Raw genomic sequence first — 19,667 nt, forward strand, 5'->3', positions numbered from 1 at the left:
AATTTCTTAATTAGCTGAAAGTTCAATTTTCAAATTGCGACATAACTCCTGAGCTTCGCAATTCAAGAAAATGACATGTCGATTTTACCCCCACCACGGCGAATCGTTTTATTCAGAGATAATATAGTCTCGGCGAGAGCCTCGGGCCAGCAGACGACAGGGCTGTCAATGTACTTGTCCCGAGACTCTACCGAGTCTCTTGATACTCGGCCTCGAATTGATATAGTAAATTTTAATACTGCACGTAACTTCCGTTACTTTTTTTTCATGAACTTGTTTTTTCTCAAAAATAATTATTATGAATGATTGGTGGCTCCTATGGATGAAAAAGTCATTTTGATTTATTCGGTAAATATTCCGAATTACCAATAAAAACTTGGCCTAGATTTTATATCATACATTTTTATACTGCACGTAACGTGGATAGTAAATTTTTCAATTTGTTCAATATTTATGAATTTAAAAAAAATTTTCTTATTTTTGGTTTTTTATTTCCATAAAACTTTTTTCCCAGTTTAAAATTTTTTTTCTATATCATCCAGAAACAAGGGACCATCAATGTACTTGTCCTAGCCTTTTTTTCCCTAGGTGAATTTTCGGGTTTTACATTATCCATGTAAATTCTATCATGATTATCCCAACCAAATCTACAATTTTAAGACACTGCTATTGTAGAATAAATATATGTATGTAAGATGTATGATTCACATCATAGGAGGCTCTGTATCGTTGCTAGGTAATGAGAGAGTTGATAAAAGAGTTCAGTTGACATCTCGGTGTTATGAAAGAATAAAAAATATCATGTATTGAATTAAAATAAACCTCTTATCATCATGTCTTAACCATTATCCTATACTTTCTATGTAGAAATCATGCGATAATTCTATTCACTACCTTTTTATCGTCTTGTTCACCCTTGTATTGGACTACATTCAAACCAGTCTGGAAAAAAAAATAACTGGGGAATGCGACCATTCCAACCCCGATGCACGCCGTCGACGATATCTACTTATTTCACGGTTTTCCCTATTCCTCAACCTTTTTCTCCGTTTTTCTTTCTATTCCTCCCACTTTGTCCTTTTCTCTCTTATTCTCTTACTCTTGCTCTTCCCACAAGTGGACGGGAGAATGGAGAAACGAGCAGTTGAGCTGAGTCTTTTGCGAGGGGTACAGCGTGTGCAGGCTAATTAAAACCGCGGATAGTAATTAATTAAGCAGACGTCAGGAGTGGCTTGAATTCTCTTGCAGTAGGGGGTTCTCAGCGGCAAAGCCACGCATGAGGTAGTGCTAATGAATCCTTGAATAATAAGAATGGTGCATATATTTTTATGTGTATGTACGCGCACGCACCACCAATTTTTCGATTTATGTTTCACGTCTTTCGAAACGAGAAATTTTTCAAAGAAACAACTTTTCGAGCAACTGTATTTCTGGAAAAGTAATCATATCTTAAAAGAAAAAATTCACATCATCGGTTTTTTTGTCGTTCATACTTTCAAAAAAACAAATAACCATTATACAGCAGCGATGTCATCCTTCTATTTGCGTCTGAAATAAAAACTTTTAGTCTTGACCCATTAAGGAGGGTGGCTACCGACGATACAATATTGCCATGCTAAACCATGTTAAATACATTAAAAATTTCAAAATGATAAGAATTTAATAAAATTTGGTGAACATATTCTTTAGGGCCAAATTTGACAATACAAATTTTTTAATATTTTTCTTCTGTACAGTTATCGAGTAATTGATCACTAAAGTTCAAGTGTATAAGTATAGCGTTTCCATATATATAGGTACACATTCCGGGCATAAGAAATCTGCTTTAATGCGTAATTACTCGATAACTAAGCAGAAGAAAATTTTGAAAAAAATGGTGTCTTCGCACTTGATGTTGAAGAACATTATCACCAAATTTGATCAATTTCTTATCATTTTGACGAGTGTAGCCACTCTCCTTAATGCGCAAAACGACAATTTTGAATGCTCAATTTCAAGTACATGGGGTTTTTTGAGGTTTTTGAGGGTGCTCTTTCAGAATCTGACATTTATTTTGTAAAATTAAATCAAAATTCTAACGTTTTTAAGGTATTATTGGATGGATAGCCCAGCCGATAAATTGTACCTGATCGGAATTTCCGTACTTCGTGATGCAATAAAAATCTGAAAAAATTCAGCAACATTTAGAAAGCTATGAACAACTATTAACAATAATAATATTGCCCAAAAGTTATTAATAAATTGTTTAAATAAATACTTTTTTAACAATTTTACAGTAAACCCTTGTTTTTTTTTTACGAATCGAATGGGCACATTTTTCTGAATGCTCATGATTTTTTTCAGAATTTTCGTGGATTTTTGAAATTCCCTTTTTTAAATTTTATAAGTGGCTCTATTTGTACATTTTTGATGCAGTACCCTTGAGACTTTTCAAAACTGATGGTAAATATGTTTTCTAAAACATATCCAAAATTCAAATTTTAAAAAATTTCAAAAATACACGAAAATTCTGAAAAAATTCGTGAGCATTCAGAAAAATACACACATTTGGTTCGTAAAAAAAAAACAATAGGTCACCGAAAAATTATGGAATAATTAAATGTTTAAACAATTTGTTATTAACTTTTGGGCAATATTATTATTGATAATTGTTGTTCATAGCTTTTCAAATATTGTTGAATTTTTTCAGATTTTTATTGCATCACGAAGTACGGAAATTCCAATCAGATATAATTTTTGGTCGAGCTATCCATCCCGTTATATACCTTAATTAAAAAATCAAGAATTTTTGACGATTTTTTTCTTTCAAACCGATTTTTGTTATTATCGCTGCATTTGAATAATCATATTCTTGTCAATGAAGATATCCTTTCTCTCTGACCTTTCAAGAACACTGGTTAAGACCTCTTTTCCCTCTCAGTTTTTCCAAGATGCCGGTTTTGCAAAACCGCCAAGATGTAAATTTTTATGATTTTTTTATCTGGAAAAATATCAACTTAACGAAAAAGTTTTATAGAACAAAAAGTGTTTAAAATCATTCAAAGAACACGTGTGACTTTTTTCAACAATTTTCTAGCTATTTTTGAATTCTTCAATCTTTAAAATTAATTTAAAAAATTAAAAAATTTTGAAACAATTCAGCCGTATTCTTTTGATGATTCTAAACACTTTTTGTTCTGCAAAATTTTTTTGTACAGTCAAGATTTTTTAAGAAAAAATATATAAACCTATTTATTATGCGACGAACAAAAAGTTACCACGGGTTGAAGGCATAATATAATCGTCACTCTGCCACTATATATTAATAATGCAGCGTTGTCCAGTTGTCACCACGGGGAGTTGAATAATAATAGAAAACTTTTTTAAAACAAATTTTTTTCTCGATATCAATCATGATTTATTATTTTATAACTATTATTCTTTTGCGTCCGCAGAACCGAATCAAGTTTTGCAAAAATATAAATTGTACAACATGCAAAGCTTTCGAGTTATTTTTGCAAAACTTGTTTTGATTCTACAAACGCAAACGAATAATTGATATAAAATAATCCAAATTCAAACTCAATAGTCAAAAATTCTTGACTATTTAATTCAAAACGCAAGCGTAAAAAATAGCAGTAAACTTTAAAAAGACTGAATTAAAATAAATGAAATATAATTTAATTGTTAAGTTCTCTTTTTAATCTTTAAGTACCCTCGAGATTCGATTCCTATGGTTAATATTGACTGATATTAGGTAAGTCATTTATATACTGTGACGATTTTTTATGTTCGACTAAAAAAAATGAGCAAATAAAAGAGCTGACATAGACGCTCTCCCGTTCGTTTCGTTCGATGCTTCGGCCACGCAACAATTCCGCAAAGATTTCTGTAGGGCCTTGTTTGAAGAAAAAGTATATTTAATTTATTCGTCAAATTTACTATTTCATGTAATTTGGGAGCTTCAATTTCGAATTGGAGGGAACACCCAACGTCGGCGTACTTCGAGCAGGACTCGTACACAGGAATGTGTGTATGTGTGTGTGTGTGTGGTTTGGAACTACGTCCCAAACCACACATACACACTAGGGTGATTCGTTTTGAGCGAAGATTTTTTTTTTTTTACTCCCGCAGCCAAATATCATTCTTTACTCTGAAAAAAAGACCCTGTCCAAAGGGGATCTCTGAATTTTAATTCTAAGTACTTTTTTTCAATGTTGAAGATTTCCTATTTAAAATACACGTAAATTTTTATTTTTTTTTCTTTAATTTTTATAACTTTGCGGCATTTGATGGTATCATCACACCCACAAATAGGTTTTCTTCAGAATTGAACACTCTACAAAAGACCCCATTGCAGCGAAACCGTAACTCACACTGGTGAGTAATTGCGCGTCGCTAAACCTGATTTTTTCATGATATTATCATGAGTTTAGCCATTATCTCGTTAACAACGAGAGCTTCAGAAAAAATGTAAATAATGAACTTTTAGGAAATTGAATTTCCTACAAAAAAGGTTTTATGATTGTAAACAATACAACTGATAGTTTGAGAGATATTCAACATTTAGAAAAATAATTTGCTGAGAATCGATAAAATTGCTAGTTTTATGTCTTTTAAATCATCAAAACACTCAAAAAAATTATTTATTTTCTCATAAATAATATTTTTATAATTATTGGAAAACGTAATATGACATTAATAAGAATTTTTTCATTTAATAATTGTTTATTTATTACCAAGCTTTTTATATGAAAAATCATTTAATCATTTCAATACACCTTCGTTTTCAATTTTAAATTCAGTCGAGTTACAGAGTAAATAACCTAGCATTGCTATCCAAAATAATTTTATTTTCTGAAACCCAATTTTAATTACTATAAAAAACGAAAATTTTGTCAATTTCTGTCGTTATCAGTTCACTAAGTGTTAAGGTGATTTATCACTTGCGTAAGTGCGAGAGAAATGGCTGCAAAATGGTTACACGGTTCACTCGGACACCCTTGATTTTTCGAGAAAAATAAAAGTTACACGCCTCTGATAAAATGAGAATAGCATGTAACTCATATTTTCTTTGAAATATCAAGCTACTTGCAATAAACCGTGCAACAGGATTTTTACCGATTGAACAAGTAATAGATCACCAATTAGTCATTGTCTAGTTGAATTTCAAATTAATATAAAAAGGTTAAAATTGATCATTGTGATCATTGAAAATTGTATAATTTCTGATGACTAATTGGTCATCAACTCAGCTATTTTATCGATTTTCAGCAAATTATTTTTCTAAATGTTGAATATCTCTCAAACTATCAATTGTATCGCTTACATTTATAAGACCTTTTTTGTAGGAAATTAAATTTCCTAAAAGTTCATTATTCACATTTTCATATTCGAGAATAAGACATTTTCTCGAAAATATAAAACAGTATGAGCGGAAGAATTTGATTTTATGACACTGTCGGGAAAATTTCGGTCACATTACAAAAAAAAATATTTTATTACAATTGTCGAAATTGAATAATTGTACTAAGAATGAAGGTAATAATAAAAAAAAAAGTAATCTCACAATACACTAAAATATGTTATAAACATAATGGAATTCAATATTTGTCGGGAGATGTCTCTAGTTCTTACTCAATGTTTTGATTTGAAACTTCTCCCGACAAATATTAAATTCCATTAAGTTTATAACATATTTTAGTTTTTTGTGAGATCACATTTTTTTATCATCATCTTCACTCTTTGTACAATCATTCAACTTCGACAATTGTAATAAAATATTTTTTTTTTGTAGGGTGGGGTTCAATATGTCGAATAACTGAATTGTAGAACGGTGGATATTTCGAAATTTTTAAAGTTGTGATATCAGTTTGGAGAAAAATAAGTAATTCGAAATTCTTATTCCCGATCGACTATTCAGCAGATTGTGTGTTTAATCAAAAATTCCTTTTTTGAATTCGTATTTACCCGAAAATATATATTTTAATAGTTTTCATTTCGAATGCAATTTTAACAGACCATCCGAATGTCAAAAGTTCATATTTTCGAATTCAAAATGGAGAGTAATTGTTTTACTGACAGACCAGAATATAGAGTAGCAAAAAATCAAAAGAGAATTTTTTGAGCCTATAAAATTTAGATAAGTGGAATAACGATGGCTCGAAAAGGCGAAAGTCAAAATGGCGATGTTTAAAATTGGAGATCACCGGTCTGAATAAGTGAGTGAGCGAGACGCGTGTATTTGGAGCTCTACTGCATTTCTTTATTTTGATCGATCGACTTTCTAACGTTTCGCTATTTTGACTGTTCGACTTTTTGGTGTTTCACTATTTCAACCTCAGTAATATTTGGTATTTCGTTATTATATTTTCAAAATTGTGAATTTTCACAGTATCGCTGACTGTAGTAATTTATGAATCGAAAGAGTAATAGACGAATTTTCGAAAAATTGATATTTTAGTCATCGTCCTATGGGCGATTGTTACATTCTATTTTCGATGTAAACGTGCTTCGAATCTTGCAGTTTCTGCTTTATTTATTTTCGGCATTCAAAGCTCAAGTTGAATCTGTCTCCATATTATCATTCGAAGTTTATAAACTCGAGATTTTAGCTGTTCGAAATTTTAGTCATTCCAACATTTGATCCCCACCCTTTTTGTATATAAATGACTTACCTAACATCAAACAATATTAACCATAGGAATCGAATCTCGAGGGAGTAGTACTTAATAATTAAATGGTTTCTTATTTATCTTAATTATATTTCATCTATTTTATTTCAGTATTTTTCAAGTGAATTGCTTTTTTCGGGTGGGGGCCAAAAGTTGAAACAACAAAATAGAGAACAAGGCATTCTGTATCAAGAGACTCGGTAGAGTCTCTGGACAAGTACCAGAGAACATAGATTTACATGGAACAACAGGGCCTATGTTAGCTTTTGGCATGGAAACTGTAGTTCCACTCATGGGCTGTAGAGCGCGCAGCGACGTATCCATGTGTTTCACACATTCAAAGCGTCAGTTGACCGCCCCCCTCTTATATATCGCTGCTAAGGAAGCCTAGCATCCGAGAGATTGTCAAGTACATTGACAGCCCTGTTGTCTGCTGGCCTGAGGCTCTCGCCGAGACTATCTTTTCTCTGAATAAAACGATTCGCGGTGGTGGGGGTAAAACTGGCATGTCATTTTCTGGCATTGCGGAGCTCAAGAGATGTTTTGTTAAGCGAAAATTAGTTTGGAGACTAAATTTCAAAATCTCTTTCGAATGAGCCCGAAACCAACACGATCAGTAGCGTAATTGCTGAGAAAAAACTTTGCACAGGCTCAAGATTATGCAAAAGTTACTAACACATTTAGAAATTTGACATGTCTGTATATAATACCATCAAAGGCCTCATGTCCCTCGGTCTAACTTCGCGGCGGTGTCGCGGACTGACGTCACATGCCGAGAGCTCGAAAGTCACCAGCCGAAGTTTCACGTCATGTTGACGTTTGGGGTTATGATGTTACGAAGTGCGTGCGGGATAACTAAAAATAATTTTCGTCATCTAACGAAGTGCATATTACTATTTATTTCGTTAAATTTTGTGATATACTAAACCAGTATCAAAGCGGCCGCGTAAATGTAGTCTGTGATATGTGTGCGAAAAAGGATATAAAAAATGCGCGATGCATATATGTCAACGAAAACTTTTCAAGATTGCATTATTTTGTTCGACTGGAAATAAGCGTTAACTAAAATAATCTTTCAATTAAATCAGAGTGCGAGAAATATTGTCCAGTGTAAATATATTGTCAGTAGGCTAGGTTATATATATGAAGGCGTCAGATTATAACAACGAAAACAAACAGAACTGTTAGAATGATGTTGTAAATTTTAATTGAATAAATGTTTTCTAATTTATTTCTCATGTTTCCCATAGTTTAATATGTGTCCTATGATTTTCTACTATTTCTTCATGCTGATTGTGGTAACGTGATTCAAGAGGTTTCCAGCTATGATCATCAATCTCACATTTTGTACATCAGATTCTCAAAACAGTTTCTGGTCTTGATATAAGTGTAGTTATTCTTTTTCCACCTGGTCTGTCGAGTAACAAATTTTGAAACTTATTCCAAAAAGTCTTTGGATGCTTTGTTTGCTGATCATATGAAAAGTCGAATCTTTGGAATGCAGTAGGCAAACACAAATTTTGATAACAATACTCATGAAATGACATGTATGTTGAGTATTCCCACTTTGCAAACTACAAATGTGGAATTATTAGTGAAAAGATTCATTACGCTAAGCCTACAGTTGCTCCGTTTTGGATGCGATCAAATATAATGCCTGCTAACATCCATGGGAACATACAGAATTTCTGAATACAATGTTCGCTATGTCATTTCAATGTAACATCAGGACTTTTGCCAACTTTTCTCTATGGGCCGGACAAGTACTTTTAACACACATTTAAACATAATTTGTATCGATCCAATCGACGTCGAATTTTGTGAATAATACCAGAGGATCCTGAAAGTCTGAGAAGAATCGATTTTCTTATAAGTCTCTGTCACCATAGAGTAAGAAATGACTAGCTTGCATGTGATTCTTTTGGATTTGAAAGCTTCTTACAATTAGAACAATTCAATAATGTCAAAATTTGGAGTTACTAATAAAATACTTGTCCACCGATTGATATCATAAATTTTAGTGCTGCACGTAATTCAAATGGTAACTTTTTTCAATTCATTAGAAAATACTTGGCCTTGAAATAATATAATAAATTTTAATGCCGCACGTAAATTAGATGGAATTTTTTTCAGTTGATTTAGCTGTTCGAATCTAATAAGAAGAATGAGGCATCGGTTTCCAAAATGATTTCAAGGGCGATTTTTCGGTTTATTATTTTTTACTTGTTATTTGATTCTTTTGACACTTTAAAAAATAGATGCAGATTAGTTTTTTTTTAATATAACGTTTTTTCAAGATTTGTAAAATTTTTTTCGAATTGTTCTGTATTTTTTTTATGAAATAATTTTTTTTACAATTAAAAAAAATTTTGTTTAAAGTTTTTTTTATGGGTGGTATCAATATACGCATATATAGTATAACTTTTGGCCCCCATCCGCTTTTTTCTTAAGAAAAAGAGTTTGTAGATAAATGATTTTCTGGAAATGCATATCTTTTTTACAATGTTGTTTTTTCTAACATTCATTTCTTTTCTCGACTTCATTTCATTTTCGATATGCTATATGATTTTTCAGTCGGGAGTTTTTTTAATGTTTTTTCAAAACATCTTGTAAAGTTTACTTGTATTTTCTTAAGCAAAGGAATTTGAAGATTAAGTTTTTTTCTGGAAATACATATCTTCTCTACATTGTTAGTTTTTTTCCAAGATTTATTTTTTTTACTGATAAAAAAATGATAAAATGAAAAATGAATTAAAAAATGTATTTATTTTGTTTGGAATATTTTTTTTTTTTTATTTCCGATGCAGCTCCATTTTTTTTGTTTCATAAAAATCCTCTCTTGGTTGTTTGACGTTTTTTTATATTGGAAAACGATAAGGTCTCAACTACGTCTCAACTCGACAGCGGCCAAGTGGCCAAGTGTGTAAACTTTATATTATATATAGATATTTTCTATCGATGTACGATCACGAATGATATATCCATGGATATTAGAGTGGCCGCAATTCGGGTCACTTTTTTTTTGCAAATTCCTTCGCGGAAATATCATCAACATAAAAAAAAAATGTGCACCAAATTTGAATGTGCTAGGAGAATTTAAACAGGTTCCACCGAAAAGTTGAAGTTTTAAATGCAAAACACGTGTATTTATCAAACTTGTTACTTAAATATTATCTGCCTCCCATAATAATGATGATAGAAATCTGAAATTCTGTACACTTGTTGTTTATATTAAAGGGTACGAAACAGAATTTTTTCAGATTTTTCCGAAGATTATTTCCATGATTTTTACCGTTACAAAGATAACCATATTTTGAATTTTTCCAGTACTTTGATCACGGTCAATCGAAGCACTTTTGAACGTTACTTTGATGCATTTAGACAAAGTCTAAGCCGTAATCAACAGTGTACACTTAAGGCTTTAGGCCACCCTAGAATTTTCGAAAAATCGTTTTTTTTTTTAATTCCAAGTGGTCCCCTAGGACCTCAAAAATGATGTCCCAAAAGATTATGGCCGGGAAAAACCTTTAGGTACTCGGTTTTCGAATTTTAGTACAAGGCTGTCTGGTCCGCAGCGAGTTCCTTTTGTGAGCGCTAGGGAGAAGGTACGTTAGGGGACTAGAGCAGGTATACGGCAGATGTTATTGAAAATATTTATTTCCTGACTAGTTTAGACGAGTTTAGACTTGTCGAACGTCTCTTGGGCACAGCCAAGCATTTGAGAAGGACGCTAGTCAACAAACACTTGTTTTCCTCGATACTTCTGTGAACTTTCATTTCTTTTTCCCTGTATAATTATTGAATTGTTTTTACAATGAGTGATAAAGTGGTGTACAGTGAGAAGAAAGGAATAAAAACGACGTTTTGCACCAGAAAGAGACCAAAAATATCTCGAAGAAGACCATTGAATCGCCATGAGTTAGAAGCACCAGACGACTTGAATGCCAGTCCATCGGCAAAAAAACTGAAGCCATCGGAAGATTTGTATGATATTGAAGTGAATCCAGCGTTTGGGTATCGTATCATTAACTTTATCGCAGTATTTTCGGCTATTTCGAACGCTGTCGTTTGTAAGATATGCCAATCGGAAGTGAAATTTACTGAAAGCAGTAAGCGTGGTTTGGGATTCAAACTAGTAGTGTCCTGTCAGAATTGTGAAAAGACTGAGATACCGAGTTGTCCACTTGTTGAGAAAGGCTATGAAATCAACCGTAGAATAATAATTGCCATGCGATTGTTTGGAGTTGGTTGGCACGGAATAAGAAAATTCTGTGCATTCATGGAATTACCTCGGTCTACCTTTCACTCATTCTACGATAAGGTTGTCAAAAAAATGAGCACTGCAACCAATCTAGTTTGCAAGAACAGTATGATGAGAGCTGCGAAAGAAGAGAAAACCGTATCTATTGAAAATGGAGAAAATGGAATTGTAGTATCAGGCGATGGCTCGTGGAGAAAACGTGGATTTACGTATTTAGATAGGATAACGACTCTTATTGGCTATAACTGTGGAAAAATCGTTGATTGTGTCGTAAAATCAAAATACTGTAAGGCGTGTGAATATTGGGCTAAAAAAAAAATACCGAAGAATATGCGGAGTGGGCAGAAAATCATGCAGAAGAATGCGCTGTGAATCACGATGGATCGGCAGAAAAAATGGAAGTCGATGCAGTTGTTGAGATGTTTCGCCGCTCTGAAACTTTGCACCAGCTCAAATATACTCACTATATTGGTGACGGTGATTCTAGACTTTCAAAGGCATTACAGATGCTAAGCCGTATGAGGATTTCACAGTACTCAAGAAAGAGTGCATAGATCACGTGCAAAAGCGAATGGGCACCCGACTACGTAATTTGAAAAAGAAGACAAAAGGTCTCGGTGGAAGGGGCAAATTGACTGGGAAACTTATAGACGAGCTATCTATTTATTATGGATTAGCGATTCGTAGAAACAGTGATTCAGTTAAGAACATGAGAAGCAGTATATGGGCTACACTGAATCACAAATTATCTACTGATGATAAACCGCAGCACGACAAATGTCCTATTGGAGAGGATTCATGGTGCTCATGGCAACGCGCTAAAGCTACAAATACTTTGGCTGACTACAAACATAAGTCAGCTCTTCCAATTCAAGTCTATGAAGCTATCAAACCAATCTATGAAGAACTGACCAGTGAAGATCTTCTAACTCGGTGCTTCGGTGGTTACACACAAAACAATAATGAAAGCTTCAATTCCACTGTGTGGGCATTGGCCCCGAAATCCATTTCGAGTGGTAAAACAATCTTGGATGTAGCCACGGATATTGCTGTTTGTGTGTTTAATGACGGGTTTGCTTCAATTTTGCACGTAATGGAGGCAATGAAGTTGGAAATCGGCCAGAACAGCTACGAAATGTGCCTGGAGATCGACAAACAGCGCATGAAGCTTGCAGAAAGATCGTTGTCCGACCGGGTAAAAGAGGCAAGAATCGCTTCAAGATCAAGCAGAAAAGAAATGCAAGAGCAGGAAGATAATCTGGTAGGCCAATTGTATGGTGCAGGCATCGCAGATTAAAGGTATTGTAAAATTATTCATGATTTTCTACTACTCAAAACTTCAAACGCTTTTATCTCAATACTGCATTTTTCAAGTTGGCCGGACTCATAATTCAGGCAATTTTCAACCAATTAACTTGAAATTTTGAAAATATCTTGAAAAATACATTGTCTATGGAAGTACGTAGGATTTTTTTTTTATATTGCGTAGTTCATTCGTTATTAACAATTATCTGACAATTTTTTAGGCAAGTTCATCACTTTCCACTTTAGAAGGGCGCCATTTGGCCAAAAATCAATATATCGCAAAAATCCTACGTACTTCTATAGCAGTTATTATATATAATAAAAAAAATTCATTGGCTCATTATGATTTAAAAAATTACAGGAGATGTTAGTCCGGCCGTGGACCCCGAAAAAAAAGAGACGTCATCGCAAAAACGCTGCACAGCCGTCATTTCGCACTAAATCGTTTCAAAAAAATTATTGTAAGCAGTCACTGATATGAATAATAAAATCACGTTTCTGTTATCTCGATTTAATTTTTAGTATTTCTGAAAAAAAATTCCCAAAAAGCCTATTTTTTTCGGCCTCTAGAGTGGCCTAAGGCCTTAACAATAACTCATACAAATTGGAATTTACGGGAGATTTCGTCGGCGAAGCGGTCGAAGCAAAGTCTACTAGTTCGTATCTGGATACTGGATACATTTTATGGTAATCTCCGACGACTTACAAAAGGAATTGTTTTTGTTCCTTATCGTTAGTGAGTCTGCTGTTGTACTCTGGAATGAGATCGATTCCTCTTTCGGCAACGTCGTCGACAACAGCAATATTTTTCACGATTTGGACACCAAATTGATAGCTCGTACTCAAACACCATTGGGAGACATCGCGATTGAGGAAGCTGATGTCAATATGAAACCGTTCAAAGAAAACCATTGATTCTGGGGTTATAAAAAAATCAATGTACTTATCAAGCAAAGACATAACGTCAGATTAAAAAGAAGAATATCTTCAAATTCGTAGAAAGCTACCCAAAAAAAACCAAAATGTACTTCCTTCTTGTATACTACATGCCCTCGTGCTCTTATTCTCGAATAACAGAATTAAAGTCATAACTATAATTACAAACAAACGAAGAAAGCGAACAAATTTTATCCATTCCTGATGAACAAGGCTCAACACTAGTAAGTACCATCACTATGCACAATTTATAGAAAAAAATCATAATAATAACACAACATGATCCATAAAATGATACTTCATATCCACTACATTTATATCACGTTACGCTTACTTTAATATTTTTAAAAAAGTAAAAAAATAATTCTACTCATTGATTTGAAAAAAAAATTGTTTTCCTTGTAACTTAACAGGTTCTTCAAAAGTGGGAATAAAAGACTTACTAATGATGAGAAACGAAATTTAATCATGAAGAAAGTGGTCAAAAATTTTTAAAAAACGTATCCAAACGTTGGCAGAGGGACTTTGTTTGAAGAGCTTCATCGATGAATTCTCACACAATTTCAGATTTTGATGAGTTATTGGTAAGTGTACACTGTTGATTACGGCTCAAATTTTGTCTAAATGCATCAAAGTAACGTTCAAAAGTGCTTCGATTGACCGTGATCAAAGTACTGGAAAAATTCAAAATATGGTTATCTTTGTAACGGTAAAAATCATGGAAATAATCTTCGGAAAAATCTGAAAAAATTCTGTCTCGTACCCTTTAATATGAACAATAAGTGTACCAAATTTCAGATTTCTATCGTCATTATTATAGGAGGCAGATAATAATTAAGTAACAAGTTTGATAAATACACGTGTTTTGCATTTAAAACTTCAACTCTTCGGTGGCACCTGTTTAAATTCTCCTAGCGCATTCAAATTTAGTGTACATTTTTTTTCACGTTGATGATGTTTCCGCGAAGGAATTTTTAAAAAAAAATGACCTGAATTGCGGCCACCCTAATGGATACCACTGTCGAGGTCGGACGACCCTACTTTGAAAAAGCTCGGAGTGAAACTAGCAACATACAATGGTGTGAAATAGTCGATGATCGAAATATGGTCATATTGCGATATGTTCAAACGATGTATGACGCTAAAGTTTTGAAAGTTAAATAAAAAAAATTCTCGAAAAATCTTAACATACTACAAATAAGAACACTCCCCGGCATATATAGAAAGTTATGTCAAAAATTGGTCAAGACAACTATCACCGTTTTCGAGAAAACAAAGGAATATCCCTTCACCCACTGATCGCAGTAAAAAGCATAACTTGCGTCTTTTTGGCCCTACAGGCAATCGGGAGTTAATAAAGATTTTGATTTAATTTTACAAATAAACGACATATTCTGAAAAAGCACCCTGGAAAACCCCTGATACAAGATTTCGAAGAATTTTTCTTTTGCTCCTTAGTTAACACTATGCCCTTGAAATTGCGTGTCCAAAATCGTCGTTTTGCGCATCAAGGATTAAAAATGATCCTCATGGGTAAAGACAATTGAAGTAAGTTTCGAAACCTTTGCCTAATTAAAAATATAGCAATTATTTTATGGAATTTCTATAAAAAGTCTACAATCTAATTGAGATGGAGTTTCATTGATACGTGCTTAAATACATCACTACAAATTGCCCTCTGATATCACAGTAATATGTAGACATTTGGTGACAGGACTGCAAAGTATTCACATGCAAGAGCATATAGAATATAAAACCGTTACGAATGGGCGAGGTAACAATTCAAGACAGTATGTTACAGGATGTAAAAAAACTTTACATCCATCCTTACAAACACAGTTTCAGAACTTTTACGGAAATTTACGGAAATACGGAAACATTGATGTCACAGGCTCTGTCAATGGGTTGTAATTTGTCATACTTTTTCTAGCTTACAGTGATGAAAAAAAAATAACCAGGAATAAGTATCAAGCGTCACGGTAGCGGCTCGACACCAAATATTTACAAAAAACCATTTGTTACGTCTTTCTTTCCAACGCTCACTCATTACAGCTCTCACTTTTTCCCTTCTGAGCAACTTTTTTGTTCGGATAAATTTCCCTTTTAATCTTTTCTCCGACATTTTTTACCCAAAGTTTTCCGCAATCAAAGTTCACTCACGCTGCTATGGAGTATTTGAGGTTATGTATATAAAGAGCAATGACCGATACGTAACCGCACTTTCGACACACACACACACCCAGAGAAAGGAATCACACGTATATACAAGTAGAGCAGCGTTGCCATGTTTCAATTTTTAATTTGGACTACGTAAAACAAATTTTTATTAAATTTACTTATTTTTATTGTTTTTAAGTTTAACATTTTTATATGATCTGAAATATTAATGTAAATTGGTGACGTTATTTTTACTTAGCCATATAACTGAATTTTCTGAGAACTTTTGCTTTAATTTTCTTTTAACTTGTGTAGTCTTGCTAGAACAACCTTAACCCATAGAAATATCAATATGAAGTTGGCGTTTCATGTTGAGTTGGCGTTGTGTAAAAAGGTGCATTAGTTAATCGCAAAAGAAAAGTGGGTACATATTTTTTTTTTGTACTCCAAACGTTATTTCCTTTTAAAGGGAAGCTGATATTATGTATTTAAGGTATTCGGTGCTAGATTCATTCGTAAATTTTCCTGATTTTGATCCCCAAGGACCTGGTGCTGCGCGCAGCGAACATTCAAAAATTCATATTTCTCAACAAAAAAACTGAAATGTCACAATGGATTCGCAAACTAGAAAAGTAGTAGAGCTATGCTTACTCCGCGCCATGTAGAATCTACCTTACCGACCGTCGGTAAACTAGATTCCCTGCTCTGACCCAAACAAACACAAACGGTCGGTAATAAAGATGGCCTCCCAAACCCAAACAAACCCAAATGGTCGGTACAAAGGATGACTACCCAAACCCAAACAAACCCAAACATGTAATCGAACTGAGCTCAGACCCAAACATGTAATCGAACTGAGCTCAAACCCAAACAAACCCAAACATGTAATCGAACTGAGCTCAAACCCAAACAAACCCAAACATGTGATCGAACTGAGCTCAAACCCAAACAAACCCAAACATATAATCGAACTGAGCTCAAACCCAAACAAACCCAAACATCGAACTGAGCTCAAACATCGAACTGATGCAAAGTCCGCGCGCCGTATAGTTCGAGTAAATGCCGATAGATGGCGATAGCTCAAACATCGAACTGATTCAAAGTCCGCGCGCCGTATAGTTCGCGCCGATAGATGGCGATTCGGGTAGTGGAGATCTCGTGTGCGGATACAAGTCCAAACAAGTCGGCAACCCCGAGCGGAATAGTTAAGTGTTGGAATAGTTAACTATCGGAATATAGTTGAAGTTAACTGTCGGAATAGTTGAAATTAACTATCGGAATAGTTAAAATATCGGGATAGTTGACTATCGGGATAGTTATTGAGTAAAGTCATGGACACACAATTACAAAAAGATTTTTTTATTTACTTAATCGAGTTTTTATTTACAAAGTTTACATTCTCTTTTGAGTGGCGCGAACAATTTTTCCATTGTATGCTCTCGGCATCGTCGACACTCGGCAACTCCAGGATCCATTTTGAGGGACTCGGGAAATATTTCCCAGACGGAATCGACGCTGTACGCGGCGAAGGTCACGATAAATTCCTTGGGCAGCTGAGCGATGTCGGTGGTTGAGAGAGGTTCGCCCCGATGACACAGCTTCAATGATCTCCCCAGGGAGGGTCGCGACTCGTGAAGGTAGATCCGCAACAGTAGAACGTTTCGCAGCGTGCAATGGGGTGAATCGTGGTGGGGGCATGCTGCAGCGAGTTTGCACGAGGTCCTGAGCGACGGGCAGTCCACCACGTCACGCGCGTTGAACCCGAATTGTTCGATTCACCGTTGTTTCTGCTCACCCTTCACGTAGACGGTGCTCGCGTCGCGTAGAACCGAGCGAAGCACGTTCTCGACCTCGTCGTAGGGTGCGTCACCGGCGCTCCAGCGCAGACGATGATAATTGCGTTCGAGCCAGAGATTTACATACTTGTACCTGGCGGGAATCTCGTTCCACGGTGTCGGTGGTTGGAACAGGAAGACCAGCGGGTAGTTGGGCGAGTTGAGTGGAGCGACGGCCAATTCTTTGACTACGAAGTTATGGTACTGGAAGCCCTGCACGTCCACCAGGTACTCCATGACGAATGACGAGCACTCCGCTCGGCCGCCCGCATTTTATAGGAGGATTTTATCCCTACTCCTCAGTCATCCCCTCCCCACTACAGACGTTTCCTAACGTCGCCACTTATGGGGTTGTAGTCTACGATGCGATCGTGCAAGATGAGGCAATAGGCAGTGGTTCCCGCGGGAAAATTCGAATCGGCCTCGAGTTCGATACGGATGTCGACCGGTGCCAGCGTGAGGGTATCGTTCTGTTTCGAACAGTCGATCACGATGATTGGCGCATGCGCGATGAAGTCACCCTTTGTCAGCAGGGGTTCGGCATCCTTCTCGTTGTAGTACGCGCTTTGGAAGTTGGCGTACATCTCGTACAATTGTGCGTACTGGTTGCGTTGCACGTCGAGATTGAGATTGCCGTAAGGGTAGCACTGCGAGTTGAGGAATAGTTTGACGTTGGTAATGCCGCAGTGATCGAAGCGGCTAGCGTTCGCCATTCGAACGGCTTTTCGATTCGTCTGGAAGGCGAGAATGACGAAACGTGGTTTCTCCAGCTGATTCGACGTCTTCGCCGTCCAAACGTGTTTGGTCGTGCTCGGGAGCGCGGGATATTCGAACAATTCCCAGATGCGAAAACTCATGACTACGTCCTTGTCAATGCGACTGAGCAGCTGAATTTGGCGCTTGTCCGACAGCATCACGTAAGGCATCAACCACTCGATTCTCGTGATTTCGATCTTATAATTCTCGAAGTCGCCGTTCTCGATGGCCGTTTGAAGAATCGCATTCATGTCGTGCCTCGATCGCGTGAGAATGAGCTCGTGCTTCGCGTTGATGACGATCTTGCGATAATCCTCGGCGAAACCTAGGATCATGGCGAGTGGGATGCATACGTCGAAGCATCCTCCGGCGTTGTTCAGCTGCTGAGCCTCCGCAACGTCGAGCCAGCCGGAGTTTTCAAGCATGGCCGTCTGACTGGGACTGAAGGAGGCGTATCCCTTAATGAGACTGGACAAACCCACATTTTTGCTTCGATCGATCTCGATGGCATTGATCTCGTAACGAATTTTCTCGAACAGATGCAAGATGGCGTTGTTCACCAATCGTGTGGCCGTTACGGCATTTCCATCGGCTTTGTTGAGTCTACCGCAGATATACAACGAGCTTCGGGCTGGTAGGACGCAGAGGTCCTGATGTTGGATGGATATGCGAATCTCGTCGCTGTTGGCGAAGCCCGACAAAGTGTAGGGTTGATGCGCGTGAATCTCGTAATGCGTGACGGACTCGTCGAATACGACGGGCGAATGAACGTCCAAAGCCTCTTCCATTCCAGCAGCAAAATATCACGCAAGTTAATTTCTTCCACCACCGATGGCTCGAAGGCCGAGACTCCGCAGGAACTGAATGTTGCGACGTGTTAGCGTTTTCGACACTCCTCGGCGACTGATGCTTGGACGATGTGGTGTCGCTCTTTTGCTGTTGAAGACGATGCCCATGGTCTACTTGACTTCTCTGATATGCAGCCGGATGGTAATGATTTCACCGCGAAAATTCACCAGTGCTCCGTCCTGATCGACGATGCGCAGTTGCAGATGATCAATGACTCGGACGGCGATCGGGAGATAAATGACTTGCGAGGGGACTTCGATGATCTTATATCCCGGAGGCACGGCCGGGAAGAACTCGTGAATCGTGTGAACCTGTGCTCGTTGATGTACGCGCCGGACGTGATGTTGCACTCGACGCGCAATGCGTTGACCTTGAGAATAGCCACCGGCAAGTCCGAGCTGTGAGTCGTATCGGCCAGTACGCGTGGGCGAAGCCCAGCAGGGGCGCGATGGAGTCGGCAGGACGAAAGTTCACGTTGTGGTCACACTTAAGCAGGCTGCGCAGCGTGTTGTTGTTGGGCTTGAGATTGAGGGAGATGCCTAGCGGTGCAAGCACTCCCTGCAAGTACGTTGCGATGTCATCGATCTCGTAACTGCCCGTCGGCAACACGATCACTTGGTCACCCGCATAGAACTTGTTCTTGCCGATATCGATGTTGGGTATGGAGTTGAAGGTGAGAAACTCCACCAGGCCGAGAACGTAGTTCTTGCCGGGCGAAAGCTCGATCGGTGGAGGTACTCCGCCTTCAGCAACGACGACGTTCCCGTCAGACTGAGCGTCAATGAATCACCCATGTCGCTTCGCGTGCGACTGAGTCGATGCGGCGGCTCAGAAAGGGTACAGAAAGGGCTTCGACCGTTTCGCCATAAATATATCGCGCACCGCGTGACTTCGCGCAGTACATCATGGACGGCC

General features: G+C 36.8%; 2 protein-coding genes across 2 annotated transcripts in view; both read right to left on the minus strand.

The window, feature by feature from the left end:
• The window catches only part of LOC122408437 (protein lin-11-like), a 715,873-nt gene that overhangs the window by 628,759 nt on the left and 67,447 nt on the right, over positions 1–19,667 (minus strand). The gene's annotated exons all lie outside the window — the stretch shown is intronic.
• LOC122408463 (uncharacterized) lies at positions 17,465–18,691 on the minus strand. Its single transcript, XM_043415259.1, has one exon. The coding sequence runs from the start codon at positions 18,689–18,691 to the stop codon at positions 17,465–17,467; it is 1,227 nt and encodes a 408-aa protein (XP_043271194.1).

Source organism: Venturia canescens, chromosome 3 (assembly GCF_019457755.1).
Source record: "Venturia canescens isolate UGA chromosome 3, ASM1945775v1, whole genome shotgun sequence".
Taxonomy (NCBI): Eukaryota; Metazoa; Arthropoda; class Insecta; order Hymenoptera; family Ichneumonidae; genus Venturia; species Venturia canescens.

What these genes read in the sequence shown, in the direction of transcription:
- LOC122408463 (XM_043415259.1), bottom strand. Translation starts at nt 18,691, where the DNA reads ATGGAAGAGGCTTTGGACGTTCATTCGCCCGTCGTATTCGACGAGTCC.